Raw genomic sequence first — 26,175 nt, forward strand, 5'->3', positions numbered from 1 at the left:
ATACACCAGTTACTCCAACATTCTTCTTTAAATAAGTACATCGTGGTAAAAGCCATTTGACATAATGAAGGAAAATCACCAGTGCGTTATTAAGGAAAAACGACAACTTTCCGTTCAATTGTAAAATAACGACACCAAAACCAGCACCTCATCAATTATGACATTTATTTGAAACCAAAACAATTTAACCAAGCTTGGTGGCGAGCTCCTTGGCCTTCGACTTCTCCAGCTTGTTGATGCGAGCTGTGGATTTGGCTCCCATGAGTCCACCTCCCCAGTGACGACGGATCTAGAAATTAGCATTAATGGTTAGGTATTGGGATCCTAGGTCAAATCACTCCCATCCCACTGGGCCAAGGCCACCTTCTTTACATTAGGCTAAGAGATAAGATCTATACAATGATCAGAACATGTTTAAAATTAAACTTAAAGGCAACTTTTAAACTGACTTTTGCTCAGGGTTAAAAAGCTCAATTATTCCACATGGTGATTCAGTCGAAGAAATTCATACATCATTGCAAAAGCCAGTCGTCACATGCTTATTCAAATATACTGAAGGGATATAAATTAAAAAATAGTTCCTCACCTCTTCATATCTGTCATTGTAGTTGGTCTTGATGGCCTCAACAAGCTTGCCAAGGGCTCCCTTGTCCTCACTGGAAGAACAGGACAGAACACATAAGCAAATTCCCTAAACCTGGTGCATATTGAAATACTGGGTGCTATAATACCAAGTATTATATTGAAAGGTTCTTTAAATCTTTACACTTCCATTTCGTCCCAGTAACTAACCTAATGGACTATACAAATCGGAAATGCAACCGTCTAAATGTTGAAACTGGTTTTATTCTTTGAAACAGGACAGGAACATTTTGCATCAGTGATCTTGGTGGGAGTCAGCATGGCTAATCAGTTAGCAAATATTCTTCACATCATCTGCAAGTTCCAATTATTACAAAAAGGTAAAAGTGATCAGGAAAAAAATATGCAATTGCTAGTGTCGAGTTGTTATTGCCCCAAATGTTGATACTGATAGTTCCTTAACGCTGTGGTAGATTTCTGATTCTGCACCACACTCAACTACCAAACCATTAGATTATAGTCAGCCGTGCACAAAGGGTATTTATTTCCATTATATGTCTAGACATGTGAGCTTGAATGAAATGGTGCGTTATGGGTAGAGCCAAGGTATAGATTTTTTTTTTACTTACGGGTTAACTTGCGTGATTGCCACTGAAGTGCATGTCTTCCTGTGTACAAGCCTTCCCAACCTGGCCTTGCCTTTGATGATGCAGTAAGGGACTCCCATTTTGCGGCACAAAGCGGGGAGGAAGACGACAAGCTAGGAAGGGGAAAGGTTTAAAAACATTACCACCCATTTTCAAAAAGGACATTTCTTAATCAAAGTTAAAAGTCTATGCTTTGGGTTTTTGCTCAGGGTTAAAAAGCTCGTGTTTTAGGATCTACATGAGAGATTCAGAACAACAAAACATCACTGCAAATAACCCCCTTTGGGATTCTAAACTTCAGAAAACAATGGATGGATCCAGGCTTACCTCAATAGGGTCAACGTCGTGAGCAATGACCACAAGCTGGGCCTTCTTGCTCTCTACAAGACTGGTTACAGAGTTGATACCTGAAAGAGGGAAGATCCATTAACCAAATGGCTCACTAAAAAAACATCTACAGGACACACCCTGGCCAATGCTCAGGGTTAAAAAGTTAAGGTAGCTTCATTATTTTTTCAGTTGAAGAAATTCAAAACATCACTGCAGGCTGTTGAACCACAGGATAATGCATAAGAGTATCTCACCAGCACGCAGCACCGGTGGCCTCTTGGTGGGGGTGTCTCCCTTGCCAGCAGCCTTCTGCTCAGCACGGGCCAGCAGCCTCACCTTCTTCTCCTGCTTGGTCTCTGGTCTGTACTTATGGGCCAGCTTGAAAAGCTGAGTGGCTGAGAGAATAGAAATAGGTCAAGTTTCACATTTGCTTGACAAATTAGCTTTCGTCTTGGGAGGTGGGAGACTAATTCATTTGGGCAAGTGCATCAGTGATCTTGGTGGGAGTCAGCATCGCTCATCAGATAGCAAATATTCTTCACATCATCTGCAAAAAAAAAACACTAGCAAATACGTTTAAAGCCTCGACAGTACCTCCAATTAGCCTAAGTTCAAGATAAATCACAAGGACAGTACAAGTGCTCTGTTTGGGAGACATTCATGGAACGCAATTTGCGAAACAAAATTTAGTGATATCTGGGGGTCGTTTTGGGGTTAATTCGAATCTTGCCCTTTTCCTCAACTATAATCTTTCCTAGTTTCAGTATTAAATAAAAAGGCTGCCGTCTCACCGGTCTGGCGGTCCAGGGCCTGGGTGAACTGGTTGATCGCTGGGGGGACCTTCAGCCTCTTGTACAGGATGGAGCGCTGTCTCTGCAGACGCACATAGCGAGGCCACTTGACGAAGCGGGTCAAGTCACGCTTGGGCTGGATGTCCTGACCTGCGGGGTGAACCACAAGTCATCAGTACTCTGTTCAAAAAAAGTTAAAAAGATTGTTTTCATTAAAAGAGCGCATCAGAGATCTTGGTAGTAATTCGTCAACATGATTGGTTTAGATAGCAAATATTCGTTTACATCATCTGCACATAACATGGGGTTAAATTGAAGACTCCCAACAGGTGGGTTTCTTACCAATGCCAAAGTTCTTTGGTCTCTTCTCAAACAGAGGGTTGACCACCTTCTTGGCCTCATGCTTCTTGGCCACTGAAGGGGCTGGGGCCACCTTCTTTCCCTTAGACTTCTTCCCCTTAGGCTAAAGGATGAAATAAGATGTAAACACAATGATCAGAAATTGTCGAAAATTTACAATTCAATTGCAACTCCTAAACGGTGACTTTTGCTCAGGGTTAAAAAGCTCAATTATTCCACATAGGTGATTCAGTCGAAGAAATTCATACATCATTGCAAAAGCCAGTAGTCACATGCTCGTTCAAATATACAAGTCCGTAGTGTCCATTGAAAGGATATAAACATAAAACGTTCAATAGTTAAATATCATCGTATCGTTGTTTCTTGGCACGCAAGACAGCTTTTAATGCAGCACGCATTTAGTGAGACGCAAAGTCTTGTTAAGGCCTGTTACAATGAGGCCAATGTATGGACCAATACTTTGTTGACTGGCTATACATTTAGTACATTGGCGAGTCAACTGAAGCAGTTTGAACTACCGACACAGCAGTAAATGGATAACACAAGACCGTAGGTGTATTAAGACCATTTTGTTGAAGACGTGCTGGCGATGGTTGGCCACTGCTGTAACGAGTGCTACCGTAGCGGCTACACTGTTGTTGGTCAACCATCTCATCTAAACACTGAAAATATCTTTGCCATAACATACAAGTATGCTTTAGAAGGATACTCACAATATAATATCACAATATACAGGGCTCAAGTGGCAAATTGTAACGTGATGGTCATAGATGAAACCGTGAAACATTTCCAAGCTCAGAGGGCTGTTCACTCACCATGTTGGTTCAGACCGAAAGGAAGACCGTGGGATTGTGGGTAATATTTAACGTCGACCTGAGCAGGGGGACCCCTTTAAGGAGTGCACACCTCTGCGTCACTTCCGTAAACAAGAAGCAGCTGGCTTACATACTAACGCTGGTTCTTCTAACCAATATCTGAATTAAATGGGGTGAAAATCAGATCAGTCTGTCCAGCGCAAAGTGGACTTATTTTTATCCATATCCAAATCAAATAGATCTTGAGCTGTTAAAATAGCTGTATATATATATAGAATAGGTTGATAGTAAATGCCGATACAATGTAATACGTTACTGCTATAAAACAGCATTATCGTGTTTCTTAAAATAATCTAATAAATAACAAGAAAGCGGAGTAGTCGGCCTAGTTCGGTGGTTGTCCGCCTCATCAGAGCTCTACGAGGGGTGTCTGCTCCAAGATCTGGTCGGCCCCTCGTCCGCCGGGTCTCCTGACCCACCAGGCGCCCAGTGGGTCGTCTGTTTACTGGAGGATGGGCAACACAGAGCATGATGTGACAGCTCGTTCTGATGATTCATATGGACCCATCATTATCCATGCTCAGTTATAATAAAAACACCCGCTATCTTGGTAACGGTAGTGATCAGGCAGGCCGCTGTGGTTCAGAGCTGTCGGTGTACAGCTATGAAGATGGAGGCGATTGTTGAGATTTAGCAAGGTCTCTTATCAGCGCTGGTGTCGGTCTAATTTAAAGTTCTGATAGCAGCCAGTGTAGGACAGCGATGGTTGTTTTATCTGCTGCTTTATGTTGTTAACTGTGATATGATCTTAGTTCGCTGCTGGTCTTAGACGCCCGATTAAATGTAAATATGTTCGAACAAGACATTTGTCCACACCTGGATTCAATAGGAGAGATAACAAAGGACGAACTTCTTCAGAGATCCCAGGTGGGTTTATTTTTTAATTTCCCGATTTCAAACCGATCGTGTGCCCCTCCAGTGGTCCGGTTCGAGTGATGCTCTAGTCTAGCCCTTATCGTCATTGATCGAAGCGGCTGAAATACGGGACACCAACTAATATTCCATCCTCCTCTTTTCTCCCTTCATTGTTTTTGTAGGGAACCTGCCAATCATGTGGAGCAGTAGGGCCAAACCTATGGGCATGTCTACAGGTAGGAGAGAGTTCATTAACAACTGGTAATTGTACACATTGTCTAAAGTTTCTGGGCTTTGGGTTATGGCTCACAACCCAGTCTTAAAAGTGTAAAGAACATTGTTTGACTCAATAATTGTCAGTTACTTGCTTAACTTGTTATGAACTCATCACACCTGGTTCTTCACAGAGCGACTGTCCGTACGTGGGTTGCGGGGAATCCTACTGTGATCACAGCACTCTACATGCACAGGTGATGTCAAATCCCTCCAATTTCTAGTAATTCATTGCATTAAATGGTTGTGAGACTGGATGGGGGGGTCAGGATAGTTTAGTTGCTAAGGTGTTCGACTCCCAGCAGAAAGGTGATGGGATCGACCAACCCCCTCCCAACGCTCATGCCCTCTTCCTCAAGTACCATTCCAAGGAGAGCTCAATGACTGGATGTGTTCTATGTGCATATAAATGAAATCCTCAGGCCAAGAAGCACAACCTGACGGTCAACCTGACGACCTTCAGGGTGTGGTGCTATGTGTGTGAGAGGGAGGTGTTTCTGGAGCAGAGGCCTGCCACGGGGCCTGCTGTACCGCAGCACTGTCGATCCACAGAGCAGGTACAGCCCTGACCTCCACTGGCTTCACTCCAGCACACTTTATACTGCTCTGGGGACAAAATAAATTCCATTTATATTTCTTGAAGGGGATGCTTTTTGTGTTAACGTGTGAAAACTCATCTTTCCAGGTTGCAGCACCTCATTCAGCATGTCAGCATTCGTTTAAAGCAGTGCCCATCGCTTTGGCCGAAGACGATGGCTCAGAGTCAGAAGAGGATGAGCACAAACCCAGAGGTAGAGCACACATCTTTGTAAACCTCACTGCTTGACTTTAGGCTCTGGGTGCCTCCATCAGCAGACAGACCATGCACACATTCTGCCAGTCAACCCCAATCATTCAATGGAGACTGCTGTTTACTCACACACACAAGAGAGCAGGGCTTATACAAACCAAGTAGCATTTTAGGGGTCCGAGCAGCGAAGCTGCTTGGCCCCTTTTGTTTCTGTAACGTTATTTTTTTTCTCAAATTCTGTAAAAGTCATACTGCAGCCTATACCGTAAGTCAAAAACTCTTGAAATGTTCAGGTATGGTTACCAATAACCCCCTCTACCCGTAAACCCAAATTTGTGGTACTACACCCAAAGGTGGTGCTATTGTAGAAAATCATGAATTAGGCCTCACCAGATTGACCCGGACTCAAAATTCTTTCAGAATATTAAAGATCCCATGCCATGCTATTTATGGATGCTTTAATATAGGTATTAGTGGGCCACAAACACAGTATTCAAAGACGTCCCCGAAATTCAGCCGTGGTGCAGAGTTACAGCCACTCCGAACCAGTCGCACATTGAGCTTCCCCCAAACGCGCTGTTTCGGTGGGCGTGTCAAGGCAGGTCAAGGAGAGGGGTGGGGGTGTGGCCCTGAGCAGCTTGTAGCCACAGTACAATGCGCTCTGGTTACGGTGGGCGTGTCAAGGCAGGTCAAGGAGGGGGGTGGGGGTGTGGCCCTGAGCAGCTTGTAGCCACAGTATCATGCGCTCAGTTTACGGTGGATGTATCGCAATGGCTCGTAGAAACCCATATTATACATAGATATCTATATAATATAATATATAATATATATTATCACCTGGCCCTGAGCAGCCCACGGTACCATGCGCTCTGTTTACGGTGGATGTATCGCCATGGCTCTTAGAAACCCATATAATACATAGATATCTATATCATAATATATATTATCACGGCCAAAAGCTGTGTGAGCCTCCAGACGATAGGCTATTATGAATCTCAAACGACCGCGTCTTCTTCAGATTGATGTGGAAGTGGAAGAACCAGAGACGTCGGAGAACCCGACGAAGTCCTTTGTGATTCATTATATCGTCTGGAGGTGCACACAGCTTTTGGCCGTGATAATATGTATTATTTGATATAGATATCTATGTATTATATGATATTATTTAGATGTAGAGCCCCAGGACTGTAACGCAAGTGTTGTACACTTCCTTGTTATTTGGATAACCGTTCTGCTGTTGGTGTGATGGCGCATAACACGTCGGACTCTCGTCTCTGGTATTTCTACAACGAGACTCGTAGTGGGGGTTATCTCAGCCATGGTTGAGAATGAATTGGGGGAAAGGAACTTTGGCTTTGACTCCCTGAACTACATGAACCACGACATGGAGGAGAAGGGGATTGATGGCCGCGAATGTATCCCGCTTGAGCCCTGCTTCCCGCCACCTCGGCAGCGGTCAGCGCTAATCACCGCCTCCTGATGCCGATGCGGTGGTCCACCGGCAGCGAGGCTCCGGCGGGAGACGACCGCGGTCAACAATCCCTATCTCCTCCATGTTGTATCATGCCTACTTCAGGGAGTCAAAGCCAAAGTTCCTTTCCCCCAATTCATTCTCAACCATGGCTGAGATAACCCCCACTACGAGTCTCGTTGTAGAAATACCAGAGACGAGAGTCCGACGTGTTATGCGCCATCACACCAACAGCTGAACGGTTATCCAAATAACAAGGAAGTGTACAACACTTGCGTTACAGTCCTGGAGCTCTATATCTAAATAATATCATATAATACATAGATATCTATATCAAATAATACATATTATCACGGCCAAAAGCTGTGTGCACGTCCAGACGATATAATGAATCACAAAGGACTTCGTCGGGTTCTCCGACGTCTCTGGTTCTTCCACTTCCACATCAATCTGTAGTAGACAGAACCGCGCGCTGCCTGCTGCCTGCTGCCGGCGCTAGGCACCACCGCCCGGCTGCCCGCTGCCGGGCGGTGGTGCTTCGCGGCGGTGGTGCCTCGCGGCAACCGGCGGCAGGCAGCATTTCACAGTTCATGTACTTCGATGTCGTTCTGCCATTGCATTCAAAATTCTGTAACTAGCCTGTTACTACGAACTAAGCAACTACCATACACGTATTAGCATTTAGCACTAGCTCAATCACGACTCCTTCAGAATTCTTGTGGGTGGTTACGAACCAACCAAGTGGGCAGGGCCATGAATAATAGTTTGACAACGCTACATCACAGTGTCACCTTATCCAGATCGGCTCATTTCTTCTGCCTTTTTCCTTTCATTGCCTATTGCATTCAGCAGACAAACTGCATAGATTTCAAACTTACCACAGCTCACAAACTTATTCAGACCTATGTTATTTAACAAACAATAGGAAAAATGTGATTTTAATGGCATGGGCTCTTTAATCTCTAGAATCGGACGCATTTATAAAATCCAATTTCATATTAAAGCTAAACATGATAAAAAGATTCACAGGCTACAAAAATAATCAAAAGTTCACTAAAATCGCAACATAAAATCTTTAGACCAAGCCACTCAAAAATCATCGAACAGAATTTGTTTTACTTAGTTCCATTTGAGAAATATTGGCTAATAAAGTTGGAGCACTTAGCCCATTTTTCTTATCTGACCATTTTGTCATTGTATAAAAAAAATACGACTATAATTAGGTGGATACCAATACCCCCCACAACTAATAAACCCAAATTGTGGTACTGCACCAAAAAGTGGCGCTATTTAAAAAAATATGAACTAGCCTTATTTGTCCTTACGAGATTGACCTGGACTCAAAATTGTTTCATCATATTAATCTCTAAAATCAGATGCATCTTTTTCACCCTGGTCCTCTGCTCTAATTTTTTTTATTTTTCCCACAATTTCATAGAAAAGCCAAACGTCCAAAGTCTCAACCCATTTTTCCTACATGACCATTTTGTTATTGTATAACTACCATACGGCTATTGGGTGGATACCATTAACAGTGCAAATTTTGAGATCTGTACTCTTTTAAGAAAGCCCTTAATTCTCTTGTGAAATGTGTGCTTGGAGTATTCTTGATGTTGTGTGCTTATCAATAGACATTTTCACCTTGTGAATGAGACTTCATGCAGATCAGGAATGTCAGTGGCTCACTGGGATAATGCCTTGTACTGGTCTGGTCCTTAGGTTGAGTGTTCGAATCCCGATTTGAGCATTATGAACAACCTGAACATGACATTCTGTCATTGCCACTCAATTAACAAACACAACATTGAACAGCTCCTGAAATTCATTAGGCTATCAATATTCCGGCTCATTGCTTTCCAGTAATCTGCCATTTATGTCTTTATGCTACTTGTTTTTTACAGGATTAACTGGAATGAAAAATATAGGAAACTCCTGCTATATGAACGCTGCTCTTCAAGCATTATCCAACTGGTGAGGTCACTTTCTACATCTACAGTAGCCATGACTAGTGTGCAATGTTTATCTCTAGTAGCCATGACTCTAGTGGCTATGTTTATCATCTACAGTAACCATGACCCTAGTGTGTGCCATGTTTATCATCTACAGTAACCATGACCCTAGTGTGTGCCATGTTTATCATCTACAGTAACCATGACCCTAGTGTGTGCCATGTTTATCATCTACAGTAACCATGACCCTAGTGTGTGCCATGTTTATCATCTACAGTAACCATGACCCTAGTGTGTGCCATGTTTATCATCTACAGTAACCATGACCCTAGTGTGTGCCATGTTTATCATCTACAGTAACCATGACCCTAGTGTGTGCCATGTTTATCATCTACAGTAACCATGACCCTAGTGTGTGCCATGTTTATCATCTACAGTAACCATGACCCTAGTGTGTGCCATGTTTATCATCTACAGTAACCATGACTAGTGTCTATGTTTATCATCTACAGTAACCATGACTCTAGTGTGTGCCATGTTTATCATCTACACAGTAACCATGACTAGTGTCTATGTTTATCATCTACAGTAACCATGACTCTAGTGTGTGCCATGTTTATCCATTAGATCCAACGTCCGTCAGCTGAAATGGTCTTTCCTTCTTCCTTCTTCCTCAGTCCTCCTCTCACGCAGTTCTTCCTGGACTGTAGCGGGCTCGTCCGAACCGACAAGAAGCCGGCTCTTTGTAAGAGCTACTACAAACTTATCTCTGAACTCTGGCATAAGAAACGGTAATGTATAGTTTTAACCTGAAGTTACAACGCAACTGTCTTGGGGTAGTGGGGGAAGTAACAATGTTAAAAGATAAATGATTGATGAGCAAGTTGGGGGTGACCAATAAAGGACCGGAAACAACATGATGGTGAACATGGGTTTACTGGGGCACTGGTGAACATAAGACATAAAAGCATATATTTAGATTCGCCTTTCGGGGATCTAGCAGATGTTTTTATCCAAAGTGACTTACAACCATTCATCCAAACATTCATACACAGACGGCGGAGTCAACCACGCAGGGCGACAGCCAGCTCGTCAGGAGCAGTTAGGGTTTAGGTGTCTTGTTCAGGGACAACTCGACACTCAGATAGGAGGAGCCGGGGATCGAACTAGCAACCTTCCGGCTACATGTCAAGTCGCTCTACCTCCTGAGCTACTGCATTATATTTATATGACGCCAAAGGATCTGGCAATCCTATCAACCTCTCACTAGCGAACACAATCAGGGTTACCCACGGCAGACCAAAGAGAGAGAGTTAGCAAAGCAAGCTTTTAAATGTGTGGCCGGCCTCCTCTGGCTGGGAACTGGCGAGATGATTGGTGGAACGGGAGGAGCTGGTGGGTATAGGTTTGACCATGATCAATGTGGTTAACTGCCTGGCAGCTGCTCATACCAAGACAGCAACACAGAGACCGTGGCCTTCACGCCTTATCTTTTTAAATGGAAGAATGAGCTTATCTACATATTTCATGATATTCCGTATGTGCCGAACTCCTGATCAATTCAAATATTCTCTCCCTTTGGCTTCCAGACCCAGTTATGTTGTCCCTACCAGTTTGTCCCATGGCATCAAACTGGTCAACCCAATGTTCCGTGGTTATGCCCAGCAGGTACAGCCTGATCCATTATTTAGTCTTGTCTTGTGTCCACGAATTTCTTGCTCAATATTGTCCTACAATTTTGGTATGCTCAATACTAGGAACATCCAAAGAACTGAATGTTAAGGGGGACGACCTGATTGGTTAAGGCAGGATAACGATAGAAGTGAATGGACAGTAATGGACAGGATGACGGAGAGACAACCAACCAGAGAACAACACGCACACGGTGCGTGCCACTGAGTTCTATGTGAGTCCCTGGGGTGGTGACGGGATCCTCTGCCCCCCGCAGGACACCCAGGAGTTCCTGCGCTGCCTGATGGACCAGCTCCACGAGGAGCTGAAGGAGCCTCTGTCCGAGAGCTGCGGGGCCCCCGACGAGGGGGGCGACGACCCCAGCGACCACAGGGACCCCGGCGGCGCCGAGCGCCCCCCGTCGGAGGACGAGTTCCTGTCCTGCGACTCGGGCTCCAGCAGCGACCGCGGCGAGGGCGGGAGCCCGGGGGCCCCGGACGACCCCGACGGCGGGCGGGCCCTGGCGGCGGGCGGGCCCATCTCGGTGAAGGAGCGGCTGAAGGAGAGGAGGGTCTCCGGGGCCCCGCTGCGGGGGGGCTCCCAGGAGATGGACGAGGACGCCGACGTGGACACGGCGGCGGAGCTGCGGCGGGAGGCCCTCGGGGCGCCGGCCCCCGAGGCAGGGCCCGGCGCCCAGGAGCCGGGGCCTTTTGGGACGGCCGAGGTCCCGAGCCAGGAGGACAGGCCGCCTGAGGGCAGCGCGGGGCAGACACACAGCAGCAGCACGGCAGGTAACACAACGCACTCACAGGAGGATACACACCACGATAGAGCAGGTGGATCCTCCTCACTAGGGGCTTCACTGTGAGCCCCCCAGCCCAGGGGGATGAGAGGCCCCTGGGAGCAGCTGGGCGAGGCCTCCAGACGCTGAGGGCCATAGAGCACTGCAGCACTTTGAGGAGATCAACACAACACATTGTGGCGGCAGTCGGCTCACGAGGTAGAGCGGGTTGGCTGGTAACCAGAAGGTTGCTGGTTCGTTCCCCGGCTCCTCCTAGAGTGTCGAGGTGTCCCTGAGCGAGACGCCTCACCCTCACTGCTCCTGACGAGCTGGCTGTCGCCCTGCGTGGTTGAGTCCGCCGTCTGTGTTTGAATATGCGCTTGAGTATTGTAAAGCGCTTTGACTGCCCACTGGTTAAAAAAGCGCTGTATAAATGCAGTCAATTTACCATTGTCGGTATACTATTACACCCACTGTGTACAAATATAGTCATTTTCCATCATAAGGGCACTCAATAACAATGGCAATTAATAATGAATATACGCGTGCATTAGTGTTGTTCCGTTGGTCTTCCATCCATAACGCTTTAATGGATAGAATGGAGTGTACTTTTATTGTATCACTTGTTGTAGTTGTAGTGTAGTGTTTTGCAAAATAATGCTACTGCATGGCCTCAATTAGATCAATATGTTGATCCATATCAATTCTGCATTGTTTTACACAACCATACACCCTTTGACTTACGTATTAGGCCTGACCATATCAGACGTGTCTGTATAGATTGGCTTTGTGGTGTATTATGAACCATGTTGAATCAACCCTTACCCTGCCAGTAGCTCCAGTCCTGCTCCCACATCTCCTCTCTGCCAGCAGGCCGTCTCCCAGAGCCAAACAACGAGGCGTTGATACCACAGAACCCGTCCCACCCCAGCAGCCCTGCACGCACCCTGCAGGACCTGCACCCCAAGGCGTCCTGCAGCCCCCCCTGCTCCAGCCCCCTCCACTCGGCCTACTCCTTCAAGAAAGGTCTGCAAACTGATTCAAACGGGCCATGTTGATGGGTCCTATCCAGTTATTGAACTCCAAAGTACTGTCCCCTCTCCCCCAACCCTGTTGCATCACTAGCTGCCTGGCGTTTACAGCAGCTCCTGTATCCAGGCCGACCTGCCGGTGGAGCGCGCAACACACCTGCTGCACTGCCAACAACGGAAAACTAGAAACTGTTCAGTGCAGCTATAGAAATGAGAAAGACATGTCTTGGTGCATGATGGTGTGTGTATTACCTCTTCTAATCCTCCCTCATACTGTCCTACTGCTCCCTGCGGGTTCTCCTCCCCAGCCCAGCTGCTGTTCGGCGGGAGGAAGAGGAAACAGTCCCGGTACCGCAGCGTCATCTCCGACATCTTCGACGGCTCCATCCTCAGTCTGGTCCAGTGTCTGACGTGTGACAGGGTGAGGTTCTCAGTCTGGGCCAGGGTCAGACATGTGACAGGGTGAGGTTTAGTTCAGTTACTTCACCACTAGGGGGAGCGGTGAGCTCCGAGCTACTGGTACATTTCTTTAGGCCTGATCATATGTTACTATTACTGGTCATGTGTTCTGATTCTTATGGATGACCTGTACTCTGCTGGTTCCAGACCACCTCTCACCTGGGATTAATCATTTAAAAATAATATTTGTTATCTTATCTCAATTATTTTTTACATGCAATCAAATTTGATAAAAAATATATTTTTTGAAGTACAATATAAATGCCATGAATAGTACTTATCTCCATAAAATGTAATGGAGCTCACACCTACACGCCACTAACTCCACCCTCTGAACCTTAAAATCAAAGGGTCACTCGAATCTCTGATTCTAGTCTTCATCGGCCTCTTCATCCACAGGTTTCAACAACGGTGGAAACATTTCAGGACCTCTCCCTCCCCATCCCGGGCAAAGAAGACCTGGCCAAGCTGCACTCCTCCATCCACCAGAACCTCCCGGCCAAGCCCCAGGCCCTGTTCTCAGACGGCCCCCAGGGCTGGATCCCCTTCATCATGGACTCCATACGCAGGTCAGCTGGTGGCCAGGGGCCTGGGGCACTCAGGGCCAGCGACACTCAGGGCCAGGGACACTCAGGGACACTCAGGGGCCCTCAGGGGCCCTCAGGGTATTCAGACTCACACCCTCAACCAACATGCATTACCATTTATATTACATGATAACTATCCAGCTTATCTATTCATACTATATCTCTATCTATTTATACTATATCTCTTATATAGCATATCATAAAATAATAAATAATCAACAATATTTTCCAAGTCAGCAGTAATTAGAATTGAGTAGCGCACATGTAGTCTTTTTGGTCATGTATTCGTTAGAAGTTCATTAGCATAATGTACTATGTTTCATACAGGTTTGTCTGATATGTATATGTTTAAATATGTGGACTATGGACATGGCGATCGAACCCACAACCTCTCACCTGGGAGTCCAACACATGAGTCCAACACATCCGATACACGTTTAGAACATGCCATAAGTTATATATTATGCATACATTTTAGAGGAGTTAATAGATGATGGTCAACAACGCTCATGCTGGCAGAAGAGTGTCTTTGTAGTGGTGTGTGTGCAGTGTTTCTGAGGCCGTCTCTGTGCTGGGGTCAGGTCTTTGTAGTGGTGTGTGTGCAGGGTTTCTGAGGCCGTCTCTGTGCTGTGGTCAGGTCTTTGTAGTGGTGTGTGTGCAGTGTTTCTGAGGCCGTCTCTGTGCTGGGGTCAGGTTGGTGGTGTCCTGTACCCCCACCTGGTTCTGGGGGCCCCTGGTCACCCTGGAGGACTGCCTTGCAGCATTCTTTGCTGCTGATGAACTGAAAGGTAAATCCAAGTGTCATGTAGGATTTAAAGTCCTAATATTTCCATTCAAGTCATCACAAAAACATGGGATTGGGTTTAAGTTTCTTATTTTATTTGCAGGAGACAACATGTACAGCTGTGAGAGATGTAAAAAGTGAGTAAATTTGGACGAACATGTGCGAAGAGGTTGGATATAAACATTACAGAAGTGCATGGAAAACAAAAACATAAACACAAATGCTTATACTACTTTAAGCAAAAATGTTGATCCAAAACAGTATTCATTGAAAGGTAATAAATATTAAATTAGGTTTTAATAATATAACTTTTCTTTCTTCATTGCAGGTTGCGGAATGGTGTGAAATATTGTAAAGTGCTTAGCCTACCAGAGGTGAATGACTTATCATTACCTTCTCAATAGTCTTGTCTCACTGATGTTGATCTACATCAAGCAACCGTCTTCTGTCCCTTGTAGATCCTGTGCGTCCACCTGAAGCGCTTTCGACACGAGGTCATGTATTCCTTCAAGATAGGCAGCCATGTGGCCTTCCCCTTGGAGGGGCTGGACCTGCGCCCCTTCCTGGCTAAGGACAGCCCCTCCCAGATCACCACCTACGACCTGCTGTCCGTCATCTGTCACCATGGCACCGCAGGAAGTATGTGCACGCGTCTCCTACGTCTATTACCATATACAAGCTAACAGTGATCTCTCCATCTGTTGGGCAGCAGTTTACATTTGTTCTTTCTTGTACTTAACGGTGCATAACCTTTAACCACTCACTCACTCTTCATATGCTTATCTGGGGTCGGTCGTGAGGGGCAGCAGCTCTAGCAGGGGGGCCCAGATATTCCCAGGCCGCATTGACCAGCTTTGACGGGGGGATCCCGAGGCGTACCCAGGCCAGTGTGGAGGTATAATCTCTCCACCTATTCCCGGGTCTTCCCCAAGGTCTCCCCCCCGCTGGACGTGCCTGGAACACCTCCCTAGGGAGGCGCCCAGTGGGCATCCTGACCAGATGAACCACCAACTCTCTAGAGAGGAGCAGCGGCTCTCATCCGCGTTGCTCACGGATGGCTGAGCTTCTCACCCTATGTCTAAAGGAGACGCCAGCCACCCTCCTGAGAAAGCCCATCTCGGCCGCTTGTACCCGTCCTCATCACCCATCCCTCATGAGCATAAGTGAGGGTAGGAAAGAAGATCGGCCGGTAGACCGAGAGCTTTGCGTTCCGGCTCAGCTCTCTTTTCGTCACAAAGGTGCGGTAAAGCGAACGCAATACCGCCCCCGCTGCTCTGATTCTCCGGCCAATCTCACGCTCCGTCGAATCCTCACTAGCGAACAAGACCAGAGGGACATGAGGTCCTTCACTTGGGTTGAAGACTAATTTCCTACCCGGAGTAGGCAATCCAACGGTTTCTGGCTGAGAGTCACGGCCTCAGATTTAGAGGTGCTGATCCTTGTCCCTGCACCATTTCACTCTCGGCTGATGAAAAAGTTACAAATATAAAATCTTTCTCCGGGAAGGGTCTCTCCTCCAGGGTCTTCGCGGCTAGGATTTGCGTCTCCGTTACAACCGGGTTGCCCACCTTTAACCGATGACACGCTCGTCTTCAGTCGGTGACACAACAACGGACAAACTAATTGTAGCCTACTCAGTTTTAAATAATAGCATACGGTAACATATGATTTGTTCAAGAGATATTTAATATATTTAGGTTGTGTCCGACAGACGGAACACAAATATTCTCCAGTGTTGGCTACTTATTCTCAATAGCTCATTCAGAGCTGATTTCTTTCAGATTAGTTGGAAAATGTTTCACACATATTTCCCGCACAAATCACCCTCTGGGGCTGTAGGTGGACACTACATAGCGTACTGTCGGACCTGTCTGTCTTTATTGTCTGACCTGTCTGTTGTGCTGTAGGTGGACACTACATAGCGTACTGTTTGACCTGTCTGTCTCCACGGTCTGACCTGTCTGTCTCTACAGCCTGACCTGTCTGTCTCCACGGCCTGACCTGTCTGTCTCTACAGCCTGACCTGTCTGTCTCTACAGTCTGACCTGTCTGCCTCTACAGCCTGACCTGTCTGTCTCCACGGCCTGACCTGTCTGTCTCTACAGCCTGACCTGTCTGTCTCTACAGTCTGACCTGTTTGCCTCTGCAGGTTGACACTACAGAGCGTACTGTTTGACCTGTCTGTCTCCACGGTCTGACCTGTCTGTCTCTACAGTCTGACCTGTCTGCCTCTGCAGGTTGACACTACAGAGCGTACTGTTTGACCTGTCTGTCTCTGCTGTCTGACCTGTCTGTGGTGCTGCAGGTGGACACTACATAGCGTACTGTCAGAACGTGATCAACGGCCAGTGGTACGAGTTTGACGACCAGTACGTGACGGAGGTCCATGAGACAGTGGTGCAGTGCGCCGAGGCCTACGTGCTGTTCTACAGGTCTGGGAGAGCATCCAGAAACACGCTGCTTATACTTCAAGCATGCTCATCATCCTACCATATACTGTAGATCTGTTCATGCAGATGCTATAGAGCCTGCGGGGATTCAGTTGAGTTAAATGGATATGAGATACAGGAGGGGAATGGGGTTCTAGTTTGTGTTGACAAACTTGTGATATAACTAGCATAGCGTATGGTGTGTGTGTGTGTGTGTGTGTGTGTGTTGTCACCGTGCGTGTGTGTACATGCAGAAAGAGCAGTGAGGAGTCTCTACGGGAGAGGCAGAGGGTGGTGGCCCTGGCCAACATGGAGGAGCCCAGCCTGCTGCACTTCTACATCTCCAGGGAGTGGCTGAACAAGTTCAACACCTTCACCGAGCCGGGCCCTATCAGCAACCACACCTTCCTCTGTCAGCACGGGGGTCAGTGCTGCACCCGTTACTACTGCTATTACTCCATAGTGTCATTCATTGTCTTTGAATGGTATTGTATCTTCATGAGATGAGAATATGGACGTACTTGATTGCAGACAGGTTTGGTCCAAGTGCATCACAATGATTGCCCTCGGAATGATCCTAAGGAGGTCGAAATTTCATCTATAGAGAAAAATCTGATGCTGTACTTTAAATGGCCATATACATGCAAAATGCATATTTTGATTTCCTAATCATGATATGATATTTCTTCATATTGTGTAAACTTCGCAATGATTATTGTGGTACTACATTTGTCCACACCGCCCAGCCCAGTTCATATCCAAGGTTTTAGCAGACGACATGTCAGACTAGGGCTGTGCAATTAATCGAATTTCGATCGCGATATCGATTTTGGGGTCAAACGATCTCCAAACTCGTATAATCGAGTTGAAACGATTAATTTGACATTTTCCGTTTTACAGTAGGCCTAGAGAGTTTATGAAAGTTTATGAAAGAGACGCGCATGCGAAAGCATTCAAAGCGGCAAGAGGGAGTACAACAGGCGTGCTGCATCAGGAAGTATGCCGTTGGCAGGAGGCGGGACATGCCAGTGAACCGCCAATCAGCAGCATCGACTGTTGACAGACATGTTGGAGTAGACCTACCGTGTGGAATATTAAAGTTTCAGTAACGTTACAGTAGCCGCGTTTACATGGACACTATGCGGCATAGAAAATGGTCATATATACGCCTCATTCGGAATACAATTATCTGTTCGGCATAGATTCTATGCCGAATAAAATAGGTGGTGTAGTCCGTTTTAAATCGCCATGTATACACTTATTCCGCATAGATTGGGGTTTAATTTAGAGCAGCCGCAGTAGTTCACTGAGCTCCGTCGGTACTTTAAAGCACACCGAACTTCACCGCTGTCAAGGAAAGTGGATTTATTGCCTGATTCACGTCTTTGTTATCACTCCGTAAAAGTAGTCCGGTAAGCGTGTCCGGTTGTTAAGCGACGGGACATGGGTGTTTATTAATGAGGTGTCCGCGCGCGTCCGAGATAACTGTAAATTAGTAGGCTTCTACTAGTACTTTTGCAAGCTGAATGTTAAAATACTTCTTAACTTAGAGAGATGGCAGCTGCAGTAGGACCTTCGAGGATTCCTGGTCACTAAATTCCCGTAAGACCACTCTCTCCCACCAGTCTTGGCTGCGGACTCGCATCCAATTCCTATTGTTTGCGGCGGAGCATAGGGTAAATATAAAGTTCTGACGAGAAATTGACGTTGCTGCACTGTCCCCCTCCTAATTGAAGGAGCAGGCAGAGAAAAGCTCTCTCCTGCTGTGCTTTCATTAAAATCAAATTTAAAATCCCCGATAGTGATAAGACATCCATTATGTCGCCGCCGGTCCAGAGACGTGTCAGGTGTGCGCGAGAGACATAAAGGACACTTTTGTTACTGCCATGTATACAGTACATTCGGAACACATTTTAGGAACAGATCTATGCCGCATAGAAATCTATGCGGCATAGATCTGCCATGTAAACGCGGCTAGTTTGATGAACGTTAACAAGCTCCTATAGCAGACTTTAGAGTTCTTTAAGGCAGAACTGTCAAGTACATCTTGTATATGTATTTCTGTTTAACAACAATATGATTTTTATTAGCCATGTGTTTGTTATGGCTTTGTGACTTTTAACTTTGCTATGGAGAAACGCTGGGACCGTTGTTCTCTAGACATTAAATAGGGAATGTATTATTTCAGTCGAGTCATTCGTCAGTGCATTTGGCTGAATATATTGTATTCATGAAATGTTTTATAAAAATCAAATGTTAGATTCAGAATGTTGTGGCAGACAGTACACTTACACACGAAAAAGGTTTTATTTTGGATACTTACACGTGTTTCTATGTCATAATTGATTGTGTCAATAAATGCATGTTTTCAAACTCAAAAATAATCGTTTGAATAATCGTGATATCAATATTGACCAAAATAATCGTGATTATGATTTTTCCCATAATCGAGCAGCCCTATGTCAGACTACAGACTGGTAAGTCTCTATACAAATGTACACATTAATGCATGAACATGATCATATATTTTTTCTATTCGTGTACAGGAATCCCACCTCATAAGTACCAGTACATTGACGACCTGGTAGTGATGCTTCCCGAGAACGTGTGGGAGTACCTGTACAACAGGTGAGCCCTCAACAACTATCCGCTGTCATTAAGGCCCAATCCCATTTCTACCCCTTACGCCTTCCCCTTACCCCTTCAAAACAAGGGGGAGGGGTAAGGGGAAGGGGTAAGGGGTAGAAATAGGATTGGGCCTAAGTCACGTGTTGATTTTCCTTTAAGTCTTGATGTCTATGGTCCTGTACATCAGGAATAGTGACTTAAAGTACAATTATGGGTTATTATATAAAATTATGAAATGATCTTCTCTTTGGATGTTCTCCTTTCTGTCTGACTGCATCATTACTTCCTCCTCAGCTTCGGAGGAGGCCCGGCCGTGAACCACCTCTACATGTGTGCCATCTGCCAGGTGGAGATAGAAGCTCTGGCCAAACGCCGCAAAGTGGAAGTGGAGACGTTCATCAAGGTAGGGAGGCGCTGCTGAAGCGTCAGTGTACGGTCGTCCTTGTTATGTAACCAATCACCCCCGGGGGTTCCTGTCTGCAGCTCAACAAGGAGTTCCAGGCGGAGGAGGCACCCAGCGGGATCCTGTGCATCAGCATGCAGTGGTTCAGGGAGTGGGAGAGCTTTGTGAAGGGCAAAGATAACGGTACGAGTCCCAGAGAACACACGTTGGGGACGAGTTGCTCCCCCTTGTGGACGGATGTAACACACTCTATGACTGTGTCCTCCTCAGAGCCTCCCGGCCCCATCGACAACAGTAAGATCGGCCTCATGAAGGGAGGACACGTACAGCTCAAACAAGGTGAGTCTTCAGTGTGGGAGCACTGTTGAGCTGCTTGGTCAACTCGCTGGTTCTCCTGGTTGACTGAAGCCTCGAGCATCACCTAACCCCAACCGTTGATCCCACCGGGTCAGCCTCATAGTTAGGAGAGGTAATTCTATATATTTCAGATGTTTCACATTTTTTACTTATTACCCTCTGGTTTTAGGTTTAATTAGATCATTTGTATTTTTATAAAGTCAATCAGTAAGACAAACCACAGGAACAGAACGGAACACATCTCTCTCCAACGGCTTTGTCCGATCAGAGGCTCAGAGTACGGCCCAGGACTCACGCATCCCCGCTGGAAGCAGCACTGACCCTTGTTTAACCAGAGTCCTCCAGGCTGGAGCCTTGGTTAACCAGAGTCCTCCAGGCTGGAGCCTTGGTTAACCAGAGTCCTCCAGGCTGGAGCCTTGGTTAACCAGAGTCCTCCAGGCTGGAGCCTTGTTTAACCAGAGTCCTCCAGGCTGGAGCCTTGGTTAACCAGAGTCCTCCAGGCTGGATCTCTGTGTTGTAAGCTTGTGTCTGGGTGATGCTGTTTCCATCCAAGGTGCGGACTATGGGCAGATCTCTGAGGAGACCTGGCTGTACCTGTTGGGGCTCTATGGCGGGGGGCCGGAGATCGCCGTGAGGCAGACGGTGGCCCCCGTGGGTCAGGACATGCAGCAGCGGGAGAGGAAGATTGAGGCGGAGACCAGATCTCTTTAAGGTGAGACATATGAGCTGAAAGACTCCCCTCACCTTTGTACCTTATATCCTGAACACTGTTCAATGTTTTCTGACGCGCGCGCGCGCACACACACACACACACACACACACACACACACACACACACACACACACACACACACACACACACACACACACACACACACACACACACACACACACACACACACACACTTACATTTAGGGCATTTAGCAGACGCTGGCTTCCAAAGTGACTTACAATAAGTACATTTAACGTAAGAAGGTGAAATCGCTGTCGGAACAGTAAGGATGTTCATAGAACCAAGTGCCAAGGTTAACACATTCCCGTGTACAACAAAGCTAGCTTGGATAAGATGCTACACGATGCTAAGTACTATTTTTAAGTGCCAGGACAACATACAAGTGCGTAGGAGGGGTGGGAGGGGGTGGCTATTGTCGTGGCAATACCTTTACCAGATATTGCGTCTAAGACAGATGAGATTTCCAAACGCAAAAAGCATGCGATACTTGTTGACAATTCCTCCGTTGGGAGGAAGGGGCACACACACACTCTCACTCTCGCACACACACACACACACACACACACACACACACACACACACACACACACACACACACACACACACACACACACACACACACACACACACACACACACACACACACACACACACACACACACACACACACACACACACACACACTTTGACATGTGGTTTGACGTCATCCACATTTACTGGAAACCTTGGCTATAATGGATTCTGGAGACAGATGTTTTCCTCTACCATTGTTGGGGTGGTCGACCACACATGCCTCTCAGAAATAGAGGAAACACACAGCCATGCGTGGGAGCAGAAACAACAGTAGTTAATGTAGGGTTAGGGTTAGGGATGTAAAAATATTCAGTATGTTCCCGCAGTACTTTGTGTTAAAGTACTGGGTATGGTATTTGATTCCCATTCCTTCTCTCTGCAGGTATGCTCTCTTCTCCTGGCCCTCACGCGGAGCTGACACATCTGCACCCTGGCACAAAGCCATGTCAGTGAGGTGGGATCAACCAGAGTGCTGTCCTCCTCGCACAAAGCTGTGTCAGTGAGCACTTTGAAGCATAGCGCCAATCGTTGTATTGTCCCAAGAAGGCAGAGCAAGATACTGAATGTCTTATATTGGAGTTAAGAAAGTGTGCAATGTCATTTCTCATTTGACAAATGTGAAATAGCTATGGTAGCTGTGGTGTTTGGCAGGCAGGATAATGTTCACTAGCCGACAGTCGATGACTTCTAGGTCACACTCATGGTGTCCGATGATACGACACAGTATGCAACATAAGCATAGTACTTGTAACTTTGTTAGTTTACATTAACTCAATCATTTAACCACCATTATCCACAAACCTCTGACCCCCATGGACTGAAGGCCCCAGAGGGCAAGGTTGAACATTAAAAAGGACCTTAATAGGTCAATGTTGGAGATGCTTCTGGTACTACAGTTCCTTTTGTTTCAGTCTGAACTAAGGCTCTATTGTTTGCTTGAACAAGAAATATATTTGGACAATTATGCAATGTCAATAAGATGGGACAAAAACATAGTAACGATATTACATTTGCGTGCAAGATTATTAGATAGATGAGATATAACAAGATGCTAATTGCATGCAAGGTTAGATTTATTCTCCAGGAAGCATAAATTCCGGGGGTGACCCTGTACCCTGGTAAATACTCAATTAATTAAGTAGTTTAAATTATAGTTAATAATAATAACTATTTGGAGAACAGGGTTAGAAAAACTGTAGACAAAATATTGTTACCGCTGTTCATTCAATCTGGACATCTTCTGTCTTTCTTAAAGGGGACATATTATGGCGTTTTCACAACACGTAAACATAGTATTTGAGTTCCAGAAAACATGTTTTTGAAGCCGTTTGCTAGCTTTTACTCCTTTTAGGAAAAAAAATCTCAGTCCCTTCAGAATGCGCTGTTTCTGGTGTCTGTAGCTTTAATGCAAATGAGCTGCTGCCCTTTGACCAATGAGCTGTCAGACTGAACCGCAGCATGGAAAAGAAAGGGATTGTTGCCGTTTGAGGACTCCTGGAGCTCTATATCTATATGATATAATAATAATAATATTATATATGGGTATTTATATAATATTATATCTAATATCACGGCCAAAAGCTATGTGCGCCTCGAATGAATCATAAAGACTGCGTCTGACGTCTCTGGCACTTCCACAACAATTAAAGACTCGTAGTGGGGGATATCTCGGCCATGGTTGAGAAGAATTGGGGGAAAGGGACTTTGGCCTTGACTCTCTGAAGTCCATGAACTGCGACACGGAGGAGAAAGGGATTGTACTCCAGGAGCTGAGCTGCCGGACTGCCGCCGAGATCCCCATGCCGGAGCTGCCGAACTGCTGCTTCGGCGGCAGTTCAGCTCCCGGAGTACACCGCCGGAGCTGCCGGACTGCTGCCGTCGAAGCCGTTCGGACATCGGCGGCAGTCCGGCAGCTCCGGCGGTGTACTCCGGGAGCTGATCTGCCGCCGAAGCTTTCCGGCTGCTCCGGCGGGTGTCCTCCGGGAGCTGAAAAGTCTGGCGGGTTCGCCGAGCTCCCCCCGCCGAAGCAACTCGTCCATTGGTCCACAAAATCTTAGCTATGCTCTGATTAGAGGGGAGTGGGGAAGTGGGAGGTAATATTCAACAGTGCCCCCTTCCTACGTAGGAGGGGGCGCCAAAACTTACTCGCTCGTTTGGTAATTGTAGGCGGGTTACTTTCAGAAATGCATAACTCAATCAAAAAATCATGTACAGACTTTTTTCAAAGTTTGTATGCATGAGCACCAAAGACCCAAAACAACACCCCAAATCCCAGGAAAAGTGTTGTTTTCATTATATGTCCCCTTTAACACATTTGTTCGGTTTTAAATAATAACATCAAATCATGTTTGTACATAAGCTATTGATGCATATAAAAACCGATATTCTGACTTCCGTAAGCAAATGGCTGTAAAAAAGATTGTCATTATTTGATGTTCTGTAAATAAGGAAGATGTATTGTTTTACATTTGATTGAAATGGTCTCTGTAATTTATTTGTTGTGACCAGAGCTCGAATGCACACAGTCAGAGATGGCTGGTGGGTCTTGATGTTGATGAGTAGTTTTTAAAGTGCACAAAAGTTAAGGTCTGATCATGTACAACATGACAATAGGGTCAGTTTCCATTCAAAGTTGGTTCTGATTGGTGAACTTGATTCCACTTATCTGATCTCTGACAAGCAGATATTTAAGATGCATACAGAATTATGAATAAATGATAAATAGGAAATGTGTTGTCTGATTGGCATAATTCTTGACCTATTATTCTTCTCATTATTTTGGATGACATGGTTCCAAACAAAATGGCATTGTGTTTGAACCAACATCTTGTATGGTTATGTTTTTCTCAATGTGTCAGACTTGGTGTATTCATTTTAAAAGATGTGAGAGGAAATGATCAAGCATTTTGGAAGAACCACAATTGCACAGCCAACACATAGCTATCATCTTCAAAGTAAGCCCATAGCATTCATTTCAGAGATTTAAACCTGATTCACATTAAAGTAGTACAATCTTTGATATGAGCTATAAAACCCGTGAGGTAAGTGACTAAACCTACCCTGAAGAACAGCCAGGGAAGGATTCTAGCTGGTTTTGCTTCAATCCTTCAAGCAATCATGTTCATAACTTTACACAGTGTTATTCGATGACAGAAGCTTAAGAGCTTAGCTGAGGTAGCTAATCACAGAGTTTATAATCAGGGCGATTAGTAGTACAATGTTATATTGTATTCCAATATAAAACGGACAATGCCCTTGCTATCCCATACCACTTTGATGATCCATTATGCTTTAATGATACTATAGGCTTCCTTTTCGTTGTATACCAGCCTTTTATCATAAACATGTTCCAGTGTCATACACATGAAGGAGTTGGGAATCTTGTTGAAGGATGTCCTGGAGGTTGGACGGCAGAAAGCCTAACGGCTCTCCCTGAGACACAAGCCGTGCTGTAGGTTTGAGCATATCAGACCTCTCGTGGCATTCTCCAGGAAGAGGGAAAGCCTAATGATACTTTTTGTTTTTCCCCTTATCCGTAGAGTTGAGTGGAAAATACAAAGTTAGGTATTATCTTGATTACGGTCTGGAGTCGTTACGCCTCCAGGAGAGAATCGAAGCAGCCAGGAAGTTGGTGACTAATGTGGGGGCATTTAGTGATGATGGGTAACATGTTCAAAACTGTTCTGCGTATTATTTGCCAACCTTTTAGTTTTCTCCTTTAAAAGTATTCATAAACTAGAAAGCTGTCTTTATCCAGCACAAAAATGCAACAGGCAGATACTGGAAATATCAAAACTATAGATTGCTTACCTTTTAGATATATACCGTGATTTGTATTGACTGCAATGACTGCAACAGCTATTTTGCAACAAAGGGAAATGCATGATGTGTAAATGGTTCTTTAATAGGATTTGCATGAGTCTTCTTTTCTGTGCCTCATCTCCAACCGGTGATATCATCACAGCAGAACTGGTTTCTTCTTGGCATCAGCCAAGAATAAACATGGTTAATTAATTCTATCATGAATTAATTATTTATTTTTAAGCACAAGTTTTAAACCACATGGATTAAAACTGTCCCATTTGTTGGTGACACTATCTAGGCCCTCCTTCTATCTGTTCCTCCTACTAAACATTTACATACAATGTCTAGGTTGGCATGAGACAACCCTTCTTTAAAAGCAAGGCAGGGAGAAATAGTAAATTGTCAATTTTTCGGTATGTGAAAGTCATAAGGTAGGTCTCATTTTTGTGCAATAGTAAATACTTCCATCCATAATATTCATAAAGCTAGTATCAACCATGTTACACAATCTTAAGCCAGCCTATTTGAAATAAAGTAGGTTGATTCTCTTACCCATTTATCAAAACCATTCAATTCAATTCAAATTGTTTATTGTCATATGCACAATAAGAAACATGTTCTCAGTCATACAATGAAATTCTTCCATTGTTTTCCACAGACTGAATGCCAAGAAAGAAATATAAAAATTATGCAATAAACAATATACAAATAAAATAGAAAAAAGCTGCAACAATATAGAATATACAATTTACAAGATAAATAGAAGAGCAGCAACTTAATGAAATAATACATTTAAGTTAAAATAAATAAAATAAAACGGAATGGTGCAAATCCAAGAAAGTGTGCCGTAGTGACGGGGCAAAATGTAAACAGTGGCAGCAGTCCTGAGGTAGAATAATAATAATAACAACAGACTCCTATCTGTTGTTAAGGAGTCTGAGGGCAGTGGGGAAGAAAGAGTTCTTTAGTCTGGTTGTTTTTGACTGCATACTTCTGTACCTCCGTCCTGAG

General features: G+C 45.2%; 2 protein-coding genes and 7 non-coding genes across 10 annotated transcripts; 1 reads left to right on the plus strand and 8 right to left on the minus strand.

Moving 5' to 3' along the window:
• Positions 1-148: 148 nt before the first annotated feature.
• rpl7a (ribosomal protein L7a) lies at positions 149-3,626 on the minus strand. The gene is made up of 8 exons (XM_056578159.1): positions 3,526-3,626; positions 2,693-2,813; positions 2,351-2,500; positions 1,814-1,954; positions 1,557-1,636; positions 1,212-1,342; positions 587-656; positions 149-289 (listed from the first exon to the last, which is right to left on the minus strand). Exons 1-8 carry the CDS (start codon positions 3,526-3,528, stop codon positions 185-187), a joined length of 801 nt encoding a protein of 266 aa, XP_056434134.1. The 5' UTR covers positions 3,529-3,626; the 3' UTR covers positions 149-184.
• LOC130372918 (small nucleolar RNA SNORD36) lies at positions 451-521 on the minus strand. Its single transcript, XR_008893431.1, has one exon. It is a non-coding gene; the product is annotated as a small nucleolar RNA SNORD36 (small nucleolar RNA).
• Positions 874-941, minus strand: LOC130372910 (small nucleolar RNA SNORD24). The gene has a single exon (XR_008893425.1). It is a non-coding gene; the product is annotated as a small nucleolar RNA SNORD24 (small nucleolar RNA).
• LOC130372905 (small nucleolar RNA SNORD36) lies at positions 1,430-1,501 on the minus strand. Its single transcript, XR_008893421.1, has one exon. It is a non-coding gene; the product is annotated as a small nucleolar RNA SNORD36 (small nucleolar RNA).
• Positions 1,704-1,775, minus strand: LOC130372906 (small nucleolar RNA SNORD36). The gene has a single exon (XR_008893422.1). It is a non-coding gene; the product is annotated as a small nucleolar RNA SNORD36 (small nucleolar RNA).
• Positions 2,044-2,111, minus strand: LOC130372908 (small nucleolar RNA SNORD24). The gene has a single exon (XR_008893424.1). It is a non-coding gene; the product is annotated as a small nucleolar RNA SNORD24 (small nucleolar RNA).
• On the minus strand, positions 2,572-2,645 carry LOC130372907 (small nucleolar RNA SNORD24). Its single transcript, XR_008893423.1, has one exon. It is a non-coding gene; the product is annotated as a small nucleolar RNA SNORD24 (small nucleolar RNA).
• On the minus strand, positions 2,897-2,968 carry LOC130372904 (small nucleolar RNA SNORD36). The gene has a single exon (XR_008893420.1). It is a non-coding gene; the product is annotated as a small nucleolar RNA SNORD36 (small nucleolar RNA).
• usp20 (ubiquitin specific peptidase 20) lies at positions 3,555-24,739 on the plus strand. 2 transcript variants are annotated; one of them, XM_056578155.1, is made up of 24 exons: positions 3,555-4,452; positions 4,623-4,676; positions 4,848-4,910; positions 5,136-5,270; positions 5,399-5,504; positions 8,876-8,945; positions 9,601-9,714; positions 10,513-10,591; positions 10,872-11,385; positions 12,246-12,401; positions 12,715-12,827; positions 13,265-13,434; positions 14,146-14,240; positions 14,340-14,373; positions 14,565-14,610; positions 14,695-14,875; positions 16,542-16,668; positions 16,920-17,089; positions 19,212-19,293; positions 19,588-19,696; positions 19,777-19,879; positions 19,967-20,035; positions 20,607-20,765; positions 21,743-24,739. In XM_056578155.1, exons 1-23 carry the CDS (start codon positions 4,375-4,377, stop codon positions 20,762-20,764), a joined length of 2,826 nt encoding a protein of 941 aa, XP_056434130.1. In that variant the 5' UTR covers positions 3,555-4,374; the 3' UTR covers position 20,765; positions 21,743-24,739. The 2 variants fall into 2 exon arrangements, with proteins under 2 accessions (XP_056434130.1, XP_056434133.1); XM_056578158.1 differs by having other exon boundaries at positions 12,249-12,401.
• Positions 24,740-26,175: the final 1,436 nt, after the last annotated feature.

This window comes from Gadus chalcogrammus, chromosome 19 (genome assembly GCF_026213295.1).
Source record: "Gadus chalcogrammus isolate NIFS_2021 chromosome 19, NIFS_Gcha_1.0, whole genome shotgun sequence".
In the NCBI taxonomy this organism is placed as follows: Eukaryota; Metazoa; Chordata; class Actinopteri; order Gadiformes; family Gadidae; genus Gadus; species Gadus chalcogrammus.

Excerpts from the sequence above, each read along its gene's own strand:
- usp20 (XM_056578155.1), top strand. The coding sequence starts at position 4,375 with ATGTTCGAACAAGACATTTGTCCACACCTGGATTCAATAGGAGAGATA. Across the intron at positions 14,611-14,694 it reads AAGTGCTTAGCCTACCAGAG|ATCCTGTGCGTCCACCTGAA; the intron begins GTGAATGACTTA and ends TGTCCCTTGTAG. Across the intron at positions 14,876-16,541 it reads TCACCATGGCACCGCAGGAA|GTGGACACTACATAGCGTAC; the intron begins GTATGTGCACGC and ends GTGGTGCTGCAG.
- rpl7a (XM_056578159.1), bottom strand. Across the intron at positions 1,955-2,350 it reads GGCCCTGGACCGCCAGACCG|CCACTCAGCTTTTCAAGCTG; the intron begins GTGAGACGGCAG and ends CTATTCTCTCAG. Across the intron at positions 1,343-1,556 it reads ACGACGTTGACCCTATTGAG|CTTGTCGTCTTCCTCCCCGC; the intron begins GTAAGCCTGGAT and ends TCCCCTTCCTAG.